This window comes from Octopus bimaculoides, chromosome 22 (assembly GCF_001194135.2).
Source record: "Octopus bimaculoides isolate UCB-OBI-ISO-001 chromosome 22, ASM119413v2, whole genome shotgun sequence".
NCBI classification, from domain to species: domain Eukaryota; kingdom Metazoa; phylum Mollusca; class Cephalopoda; order Octopoda; family Octopodidae; genus Octopus; species Octopus bimaculoides.
In genome coordinates, this window is record NC_069002.1 from 27,815,277 (window position 1) to 27,827,052 (window position 11,776).

The 11,776-nt window shown below is 39.3% G+C and overlaps 1 protein-coding gene across 1 annotated transcript in view; it reads right to left on the reverse strand.

Annotated features, from left to right (window-relative positions):
- Positions 1-1,414: 1,414 nt before the first annotated feature.
- LOC106881734 (28S ribosomal protein S31, mitochondrial) overlaps positions 1,415-11,776 on the reverse strand; it is a 24,584-nt gene continuing 14,222 nt past the window's right edge. The window contains exons 4-7 of the mRNA XM_052975667.1: positions 10,367-10,412; positions 7,343-7,410; positions 4,103-4,240; positions 1,415-1,644 (exon numbers count right to left, since the gene is read on the reverse strand). Of these exons, the coding sequence (XP_052831627.1) occupies positions 1,415-1,644; positions 4,103-4,240; positions 7,343-7,410; positions 10,367-10,412 (482 nt within the window). The remainder of the gene's footprint in view (positions 1,645-4,102; positions 4,241-7,342; positions 7,411-10,366; positions 10,413-11,776) is intronic.

The following is an 11,776-nucleotide window of genomic DNA, read 5'->3' on the forward strand; positions in this document are numbered from 1 at the left end:
TCTAGTCCCTGCTTCCACACCTGAAACTTCTCTAGTTCTGATAGTGATTCAGCAATTAGTGCAAGGTCATCAGCATAGAGGAGCTCCCAGGGGCATCCTGTCTTGAATTCCTCTGTTATCGCCTGGAGGACTATGATAAATAGGAGGGGGCTGAGGACAGAACCTTGGTGGACCTCTACCTCTACTCGGAATTCTTCACTGTACTCATTGCCAACCCTCACCTTACTGACAGCGTCTCTGTACATGGCTCGCACAGCTCTCACTAACCATTCTTCTATCCCAAGTTTCCTCATTGACCACCAGATAAGGGATCGGGGACCCTGTCACCTTTTCAGTGCCATCACAGTCACCTGGATTCCGTAAAGATAGTCTTCTATATGATATACCCATTTTTCTAGCTTCTCAGTTCTGATATGAGCATTAATAAATGTCAGGGTCAAACACTAAAAGTCGCTGGATTACAACTTGAAGAACAAGCAGAAGTTCGTATATGAAATCCATCTTTTTTTCTAGTTCAATTATTACATGTTTTTCTCTTATATACCACACACATACAAGACAAGTAAACCTAAATCTGACTGACAGGATACAGCATTTGTAATTTCATTGAACTATTACGTACTGTTACCTTCCATTCCTGTAATATAGCATCAGAATTTCAGCACTAACACTGACAGAACACAGCATTTGTAATTTCATTTCACTAATATTTACTGATATTCCTGTGGAGGCGCAATGGCCCAGTGGTTAGGGCAGCGGACTCGCAATCATGGTATTGCAGTTTTGATTCCCAGATTGGGCATTGTGAGTGTTTATTTACCGAAAACACCTAAAGGTTCATGAGGCTCCGGCAGGGGATGGTGGTGAACCCTGCTGTACTCTTTCACCACAACTTTCTCTCACTCTTACTTCCTGTTTCTGTTGTGCCTCTAATTCAAAGGGTCAGCCTTGTCACACTGTGTCACGCTGAATATCCCCGAGAACTACGTTAAGGGTACACGTGTCTGTGGAGTGCTAAGCCACTTGCACATTAATTTCACGAGCAGGCTGTTCCGTTGATCGGATTAACTGGAACCCTCGACGTCGTAAGCGACAGAGTGCCAACAACAACAACTGATATTCCTAATCAAGCAAACTTCTTAACCACACAACCAAAACTGTATCTTGTATTTTTTAAACAAATTAATGTTTAGACGGAAATATGTCAACAGATAAACACCTATTTCCAATTAGCTTAAGAAAATAAATCTGTATTATACATAAAAATTACAAATTTTAAATATGGTTAAAAAGAAAAAAAGCCAAAAAAATTAATATAATTTTATTCTAAATATTTATTATCAAATTTAAATAAAAACAAATAATGAAACAATATTGTAATGCCTTTTTCTGTTTATTATGAATTTTTCTTTTATTATGTTAAAGCCAATTCCTCTTTAAGTAAGTGTCGTTTTTCTTCAAAATAATTCTTAAACCAGGAAATGTGGTCCTTCTTTTGTTGGACTGTTAAATAAGGGCTCAGTGAAAGTCCTGTAATGACTAATTCCATAAAGTGACGAATTGGTCCTTTTGAGGGGAAATCAGCAATCAAATCTTGTAGAAAGACATGTTCATGGAATCCTGTATTTATTTCTTCTTCCCAACCTAGAAATAACAAAAAAATAGATTAAAAAGAAATAAGTTGGTATCAGGAAGGGCATCCAGCCATAAAAACCAAGCAAAAACTGGAATTTGGTGCAGTCCTCTGGCTTGCCAGCCCTTATCAAACTGTCCAATCCAGCCATGCCAGTATGGAAGACGGACGTTAAATAATGAGGATGCGAAATAATTATTGTTTTGAAACATACCCTTACCAATAAGTTAGGAGATTTAGCCTTAAATATTCTCATTCCATTTTGATATCTGGTTATTCTTATTCTTCATCTTCCTCAGGCTTATTATATAATTCCTTGTGTATATGTTGTTGGCACTCCATCACTTACGACGTCGAGGGTTCCAGTTGATCCGATCAACGGAACAACCCGCTCGTGAAATTGATGTACAAATGGCTAAGCATTCCACAGACACGTGTACCCTTAACGTAGTTCTTGGGGATATTCAGCGTGACACAGTGTGACAAGGCTGACTCTTTGAATTACAGGCACAACAGAAACAGGAAGAAAGAGTGAGAGAAAGTTGTGGTGAAAGAGTACAGCAGGGTTCGCTACCATCCCCTGCCGGAGCACCGTGGAGCTTTAGGTGTTTTTGCTCAATAAACACTCACAACGCCCGGTCTAGGAATCGAAACCGCAATCCTATGACCGCGAGTCCGCTGCCCTAACCACTGGGCCATTGCGCCTCCACCCTTGTGTGTGTGTATATATATAATTGTATGTTTAGTGTTATATTTCTGGTGTTGTGTTGTGTCTAGATCAGTAATGAGTAAACTGTGGCCCAAGGGACTTTTTGAATGGTACGCCCAACAAATAATTTCATTGAATTTTCCAATAGTGTAGCCTGTTTGTCGAACCATGTCTTATATGGTCTGCTTCTTGGAAAAGGTTGCCCAAGCCTGGTCTAGATCTTTGTAGGTAAGAGCACGTTGCTGTTGTTGTTGTAGTGGTTGTTGACTGAATGAGCTCAGCTATGCTTCAGTGGGGTTAGATCCAGAGGTAGTTTATTTCTTTAACATTTCCAGCTATTTCCATTCTGCTGCTACCACCAATGCCTTCATTATCATCTTAACATCCCCCCTTTTTTCCATGCTTGCATCGGTCAGAAATTTGTTGAAGCAGATTTCCTGTAGCTGGATGCTCTTCCTGTCATCAGCCTTCACCCAATTCCATGTAATGGTAGTATTTCTCCACCACCTCAGTCCTTCAAACACAAACAGTAAACATGTTTGCATAGAAGATTGCAAACATTGCTCACATGAGAGTGACGTTTGCTTACAATGTTTGCAATGCCAAGATGACACATATATACACCACCACCACCACCACTACCACCACCACCACCATTACTTTAACCCTTCAGCATTCAAACCAGCTATATCAAGCCCAAATATTCAGTTTTATGGTGAAACTGGCCAGATCCAGCCTCTCACATCTACCCTACAATGTCATTCTAAAAATAAACAATTACATCTTCAAAATCTTGAAGCTACAAGATTGCTACACGATTAATTTTAAAAGATGCGGATAAATAAGCATTGCATTTGAGAAATTAATCTGAATGCTAAAGGGTTAATGTCTATTTTTTTCCATGCTGGTATGGGTCAGACAGAATTTGCTGAGGTGGATTTTCTTTGGCCAGATGCCCTTTCTGTCACCAACCCTTACCTGTTTCCAAGAAAAGTAATATTTCCCTGTTGACCAGATTGGAAACAAAGGACAACGCTTGGATGATGATGAGTCTTGTTTATAGCTATTGTGTGATGTCAAAACAAGAGGACAGTAACATATGCACACACACACAACAGGCTTCTTTCAGTTCTCATCTACCAAATCCACTCACAAGGCTTTGATCAGCCCAGGGCTGTAGAAGAAGACATTTGCCCAAGGTGACACACAGTGAGACTGAACCTGAAACCATGTGGCTGGGAAGCAAATTCCTTACCACACAGCCATGCTTGTACCTGTCTCAGAACCCAGTTATTTTCAGCAGTTGTTGGCATTCCGTTGCTTACGACGTCGAGGGTTCCAGTTCAACGGAACAGCCTACTCGTGAAATTAACGTGCAAGTGGTTGAGCACTCCACAGACACGTGTACCCTTAACGTAGTTCTCGGGGGATATTCAGCATGACACAGTGTGACAAGGCTGACCCTTTGAATTACAGGCACAACAGAAACAGGAAGTAAGAGTGAGAGAAAGTTGTGGTGGAAGAGTACAGCAGGGTTCGCCACCATCCCCTGCTGGAGCCTTGTGGAGCTTTAGGTGTTTTCGCTCAATAAACACTCACAACGCCCAGTCTGGGAATCGAAACCGTGATCCTATGACCACGAGTCCGCTGCCCTAACCACTGGGCCATTGCGCTTTTCAGCAGTAACAGGTAACAAAACATACCAAGAACTGTTCATACAAAGACATGGAGAAGAAAAACAAAATATTTATTAAACTGACCGGCTTCGTTATTGATTGGGAATGTCCAGTATTTTCCTTCTTTAGTCCAAATAGCGATTTCTTCAAAAGCATTTGACGGGAATACAGGAATGGAAGTTAAGGTTTCTGCATTTATTTCATCCCACAGGCTTTGTTTCTCTGTTGTAAAGAAAAGAAAATTAAATAGCCCAGCCATAGAACATTCAAGAAACTGGTTGACTGCAAGAAAAAAAAAAGTGCATTTATATTGCTTGTTTTTATGTCCATTTTTTCCTGCTAGCAAGGGTTAGAGAAATATATGCTAGATGTCCTTGTCACTAAACCCTTACCTAAAGATTACTAATTTTAAATATTCTTTTACTTTTTTCAAGTCATTTGACTGTGGTCATAATGAAGCACCATGTTAAAGGGTTTTAGTCAAGGAAATCGACCCCAGTACTTATTTTTGTAAGCCTAGTACTTATTCTATTATCCTCTTTTGCCAAATCGCTAAGTTACAAAGATGTAAACATACCAACAAGTGATAGTGGGGAGACAAACACAAAGACACACACATATATATATATATATATATTTATATATATATATATATATATATCATCATCATCGTTTAACGTCCGCTTTCCATGCTAGCATGGGTTGGACGATTTGACTGAGGACTGGCAAGCCAGAAGGCTGCACCAGGCTCCAATCTGATCTGGCAGAGTTTCTACAGCTGGATGCCCTTCCTAATGCCAATCACTTTGAAAGTGTAGCGGGTGCTTTTACGTGCCACTAGCACGGGGGCCAGTCACACAGTACTGGCAACGGCCATGCTCAAATGGTGATTTTTTACGTGCCACCTGCACGGGAGCCAGTCCAGCGGCACTGGCAATGACCTCGCTTGAATGATTTTCTAACGTGCCACCAGCACAAGTGCTAGAGGCAGCGCTGGTACCGATTACGCTCAAATGGTGCCATTTACGTGCCACTAGCATGGAAGCCAGACAGCTACTCCGGCAATGAACACGCTCGGACAGTGCTGTTAGTGCTCCACTGGCACAGGTGCCAATATATATATATATATATATATATATATTCCCTCTGTTAGGAGGCACAAGCACTTACACAACAATAACTACACATCAAACATAAATAATAATCATTCTATTTACCTATATTTTTACCTCAAACTGACCTCAGTCTTCCCAACACACAAATAACCTCGATTCATAAATACTATCCACCCACCTCATTTCCTCTCCTTCCATCATTTCAAAAAGATAGTTGATCAATTTCTTAGAGATAATTCCAAGAACTGTGCTTCAGTCATTTTCATAAAAGCATGTAAAATCACTGGTATTGATACACTGCATAATTTGCTGACTTCCTGTGTATCAACCTGCAACCCTCCAATATAGATTTTTCCCTTCACTTTAAGACAAGGTTAATTCCCTATCAGACCAGCGTTTGCTATGTCAATGAACAACAGTCAAGGACAAAGCTTATCACAACATGGCATTTATCTCTCTATAACAGTGTTCACACATGGTCAGTTGTATGTTGTACTCAGTACAGTTGGGGATCCTTTGTATCTAAAGACTTGTGCTGGTCAAAGTCAGTTTAGTATATCAAGGAGACATCAGAGACACCCCAATTATAAAAATATTAAATTCGCAAGAAATGTTGCCTAGACAGACATCATTTGATTGCCAAAATTTCCTGCTTGGAGAATGTTTTATATAATACTGTACATCCTCCTCCTCCTTTAATGTATATTTTCCATACTGGCATGGGTTGGACAGTTTAACCAGAGCTGACAAACAGGAGAGCTGCACCAGGTTCCTATCTGACTTGGCCTGGTTTCTATGGCTGGATGCCCTTCCTAATGCCAGCCACTTTACAATGTGTGCTGGGTGCTTTTAACATGGCACTGGCACAAGCAGAATATAATATTGTGTACATAAGGTGTTCCATCCTCATCATCATGAGCACATACAAAGAAAAAAATTGTAAAAACTAATTCTATATTTTTCAGCATACAAGTGAAATATTTCAGACCAAAATTTACAACCAAAACAGGCAGGTCAACTTACACAAGAGGACTACTTTGAAAGAGCAAAAATTCCATGTAAAAGGCAGCAAGATTTTGAAAGCTGCTGCTGATGTTTAAATGTTTACACAACATAATTGCATGATATGCTATACATGATTTACATTTGACGGATATTTGTCCTCATCTTGTTTGTTGTTAGCACAATGTTTCGGCTGATATACCCTCCAGCCTTCATCAGGTGTCTTGGGGAAATTTCGAACCTGGGTTCTCATTCCTAAGGTATTTTTCATTATTCAGGTCACTGCCTGGAACTGAACTTGGAATCTTGGGGTTAGTAGCCCGCGCTCTTAACCACTATGCCATATGCCCGTGGCGTAGTGGTTAAGAACGCAGGCTACTAACCCCAAGATTCTGAGTTCAATTCCAGGCAGTGACCTGAATAATAACATCAAAAAATACCTTAGGAATGAGAACCCAGGTTTGAAATTTCCCCAAGACACCTGATGAAGGCTGGAGAGTATATCAGCCGAAACATTGTGCTAACAACAAACATGATGAGGACAAATATCTGTCAAATGTAAATAATGTATATAATTCCTCATCTCTTAAATATAGAACTGTATGATACACTAAGTTGACTTATATACCAGAAAATAAAATATGTATTTTGTTCGATTAAATATTTCTTTCATTTCACTGAAGGACAACCTCAGGATGCTGAATCTCACAGAGGAGATGACAAAGGACCAAGATACCTGGTGCCTTGCTGTACTCAAGAAGACCTGTACTCCACAGCAGAAGTGTTAAGGCCACTCCCCCTGGTGAAAAGGATTGGCCTACAAGAGTTCTGTGCCTATGTGACATAAAAAGCACTCGTGCCAGTACCGTGTAATAGCACCTGTGCTGGCACCATATAAAAGCACCCAGCACACTCTGTAAAGTGGTTGGCGTTAGGAAGGGCATCCAGCCTTAGAACCCATGCCAAAGCAGACAGGAGCCAGGTGCAGCCTTCCAGCTTGACAGCCCTGGTCAAACCATCCAACCCATGCCAGCAGGGACAACAGACATTAAATGATGATGGTGATGACTGCAATGAAACAAAATGTAATTTATTCCAGGCTCAGAAAATCGGGTCATGTACTAGTAGACAGTAATTAGTGTTTGCAGCTCTCACTCTCGGAAATAATTCTGAAATAGCAACTTAGGAAAAACAAAAAAGAAATTACCTGGTTCAGGTGGAGGTTGTGTAACTTTGTCGAAAATTTGAAGGCCGGGAGCAGAAAATAACTTTGTGCTGTGTAAAACCAAGAGAATCTATTAAACATTTCACATTCTTGGGAATTTCAGAAGATTTCAGAAAACATGAAAAACCAGCATATAATGATTTAAGTACAAGTAAGAAAAAAAAAATTACACATGGTTACATAAATAATAATAATAATAATAATAATAATAATCCCTTCTATTAAAGGCACAAGGCCTGAAATTTTGTGGGAAGAGACTAGCTGATTATACTGACCCCAGTGTTTTACTGGTATTTAATTTATCAACCCCGAAAGGATGAAAGGCAAAGTTGACCCCCGGTGGAATTTGAACTCAGAACATAATGATGGATGAAATGTAGCTAAGTATTTTGCCTGTCATGCTAACGATTCTACCAGTTTGCCACCTTAATTATAATGTATCGACCCCTAAAGGGTGACGAACAGGAAAAACCAATCTTGGTAGAATTTGACCTCAGAGCATAAAGATGAATGAATTGTTATAAAGCATTTTGTCCAGTGAACTGAGAACTCTGCCAGCTTGCTACCTTACAAATAATAATAATAATAAATATATGTTTTATTATATACAGGGTTGGCCAGAAGTCACCCGACAGTAAATCAAATTTCCATAAATACTATTTGTAATTCTGTATTGACTTGAATGGGAAAATGTGTTGCTCAAGAATGATTTCGGTTTGAATGATTTTCATGATGTTTCATATTCAGAAGCTTTTATTAAATTGATTCAGTTGTTAAACATAAATAAATCATGGAATTAAATGGTTTTGATTAACTGTCAGGTAATGTTTGGCCAACCCTGTATATACACACACACTCACATATATATACATATATTGTGGCACTCCGTCAGTTACGACGATGAGGGTTTCAGTTGATCCAGTCAAGGGAACAGCCTGCTCGTGAAATTAACGTGCAAGTGGCTGAGCACTCCACAGACAGGTGTGCCTTTAACATAATTCTCGGGGAGATTCAGTGTGACAGAGAGTGTGACAAGGCTGGCCCTTTGAAATACAGGTACAACAGAAACAGAAAGAAAGAGTGAGAGAAAGTTGTGATGAAAGAGTACAGTAGGGCAGCCTTTTGGAGCTTTAGGTGTTTTTGCTCAATAAACACTCACAACACCGAAAATACAAACTAATGTTATATCCCTATCTCCCGAGCTGGGTTTTGAAACCGTATTCTGGTTGTTGAGGATAATGGTATTTCCTTTGTCTTGTGAACAAGTACAGCTATTTTTAGCGTAGGAGTGATCGGTGACCCTTTCCGGTCACCAAAAGTTCAGAAAAACAAGTGAGGAATTGTACTGAACTGACCCAGCTTTGGGAGGGGGTAAAGTAACACTATTGAGCTATGGTATTTGTGATAAACAAAGAATTGGCGCGAACAGTTGGTATCAGGCGAGTTGGCCAGTCGAGTTGGCCGAAGCAGTTGGCCTGAGAGTTGGATGAAGAACGTCAGCCAGTGAAGATGAACAGTGATAAATCTGACAGAGAGAGGGCCTATAGTCAGCAGGTACGAGTAAGCAGAAATGTATAGAGTCTCAGACAGAGAGATGGAACTGTTGTGGCAGCCAAAAGAGATCGTAGTAGTCAGTTGGTTACTTCTTGGATAGTAGGAGTTTTGAAAGAAAGGAAGTTATTACAGTAAAGGGTTGTGTAAATATTCTTCCAAGAAAAATGTACTTGCCGTTATGATGTATAAAGAAAAAGAACTGTTAACTGTGATGTTAACTTAAAAGAGAAAAAAAAAAAGAAAGAACTTCGTTACATGTTGCTTAATTGAAAAGAAAACAAAGAAGTGAAAGAACTTTTGATGGACTTGATGTACGAACTCTTGCTTATGTAATGATTGTAAGCCTTTGATTATGTTGCATGTGCTATTGTTATATGCTATTGGATTTGAATTGTTATGCAATGTGTTGATGATGTAATGTTTTATTCTGATGTTTGATGTAAAAAGAAAAAGTTAGTTCCGCTACCCAGCGTAGGGTCTCCGTGTTATTTCTTCCCCTCCTCCTTTTGCTTGTTGTTCTTCGTTGCGTGCTCCAGCTGGGGCTTATTGGTGGCCATGGCGAGCATCCCAACTCACTGAGCGTCGACGTTCGTGCACACGCGAGTTCTCTCTACGTTAAAGAGGTGCTTCGCGTGCGGGCGTTCGTAACAATATATATACACACACACATACATACATACACATATTATTTTTCTTTTATTTTTTCAGTCATTTGACTGCGGCCATGCTGGAGTATCGCCTTTAGTCTAGCAAATCAACCCCCAGAACTTATTCTATTGGTCTCTTTTGCCGAACTGCTAATGTTACGGTGACGTAAACACACCAACATCAGTTGTCAAACGATGGTAAGGGGACAAACACAAATACCCAAACATACACACATACATACATACATGTACACATACACACACACACATATATATATATATATAGTAATGCCTCACGCTTAGAGGGACTAAATAAGTCAAAAACTACCCTCTAAGCGTGAGGCATTACTATATAGTTAATGCCCTTATACAAATTATATATATTTATGGAAAAAACGATGGGTTTTTTCCTCATGGGGTTTTTTCACGCTGACTACTTGATAAATTCTTATAAAGATTTTATCCTATGCTAGCATGGAAAGCGGACGTTAAACGATGATATGGGGGCTTCTTTCAGTTGCCATCTACCAAATCCACTCACAAGGCTTCGGTTGGCCCGAGGCTATAGTAGTAGACACTTGCTCAAGATGCCACGCAGTGAGACTGAACTTGGAACCATGTGGTTGGTAAGCAAGCTACTTACCACATAGCCACTCATAGTTTATATAATCATATCATTTATTCAATTTCCCTGCTGACATGTTTGCATGAGTTTTCTATTGGATTTAAACCCAGAGCTAACATATGTGTGTATTTAGATACACACACACACACACACATTCCAAATAGTAAAATTTACTGTTACCTTTCAGTATGAATAATTTTCTTGGGCTTCATTGGAGGTGTCTGAGCTGTTCAATGAAGAAAGAGAAAGAAAAAGAAAATTTAACTTTGATTTTAAGACACTGGAAGGATATTTTCCAAAGAAATTCTAAAGGAAATACAGCATTTTGATTTACATTCAATGCACCAAAATAGAAGAAATATGAGCTTTAAAAAAAGCACCATTCTTTTTGTTTTCCCCTGGACTAAAAATATATTTTCTATGCTTTCAATGGATATATGATTAAGTGAGTAATTTCAATAAATGTGTGATTAAGTGAGTATTTTATATTTGATTTCCTAGTGTCTAAAGGTGTCATGCCACACTAACAATGTCTAAGCTGTCATTGTAGCAATATCACCACCAACTACAACAAAGGCACTTTAAAAAAAAGGTATTGGAGGGGCAATGCATACCCTGTGTTGCTTACCCATGATTTTTAATTGAAGTGAATTAATTATTTTTTTTTTTTAAGTATCACCATTATGGGTATTTATACTCTGGTGAAGTTCAGAAATCCATCAGTGTACACACACACACACATATGTATGTATGTACGCACACGTGTCTACGCACATAGGTACACCACGATCTATACACACACAGATGAGGATTGATTCATATGCAAAAGAAAGTGAACAAAATAATATGACCACTTGCTTATCGGGAAATTTATAAGTTCCATTTCATTTTATTCTTTTTTTTTAACTATCACCATTAGAGGTATTTGTACTCTGGTGAAATTAAGAAATCAAGTCGTAAATAAACAAAACCCTCGAATCCATCACTGTATGCAAGCATGCACACACACAGTCGCATATTTATGTATGTATGCATACATGTCTATGTGCATAAGTATGCCATAATCTATACACATGTAGATGAGGGTCAATTCATATGAAAAGGAAAGTGAACAAAATAATATGACTACTTCCTCATTGGGAAATTTGTTAGTTTGATTTTTTTTTTGAAAGATGATCAAACCAAATGTTCATCCTTTTGAGCCACTCATCCAATGAGTATTTCTGCCAAATGTGAAAATCTGTTCTCCTGCTTTCCAGTAATTTTGCAAACACACAAAGACGAGTGATTACAATACCCAGCTTTTGCTTACACACACACAGGGTAAAAAAAGGGCATGTACAGGGATATCATAGAGATCATCATCATCATCATCATCGTTTAACGTCCGCTTTCCATGCTAGCATGGGTTGGACGATTTGACTGAGGACTGGTGAAACCGGATGGCAACACCAGGCTCCAGTCTGATTTGGCAGAGTTTCTACAGCTGGATGCCCTTCCTAACGCCAACCACTCAGAGAGTGTAGTGGGTGCTTTTACGTGTCACCCGCACGAAAACGGCCACGCTCGAAATGGTGTCTTTTATGTGCC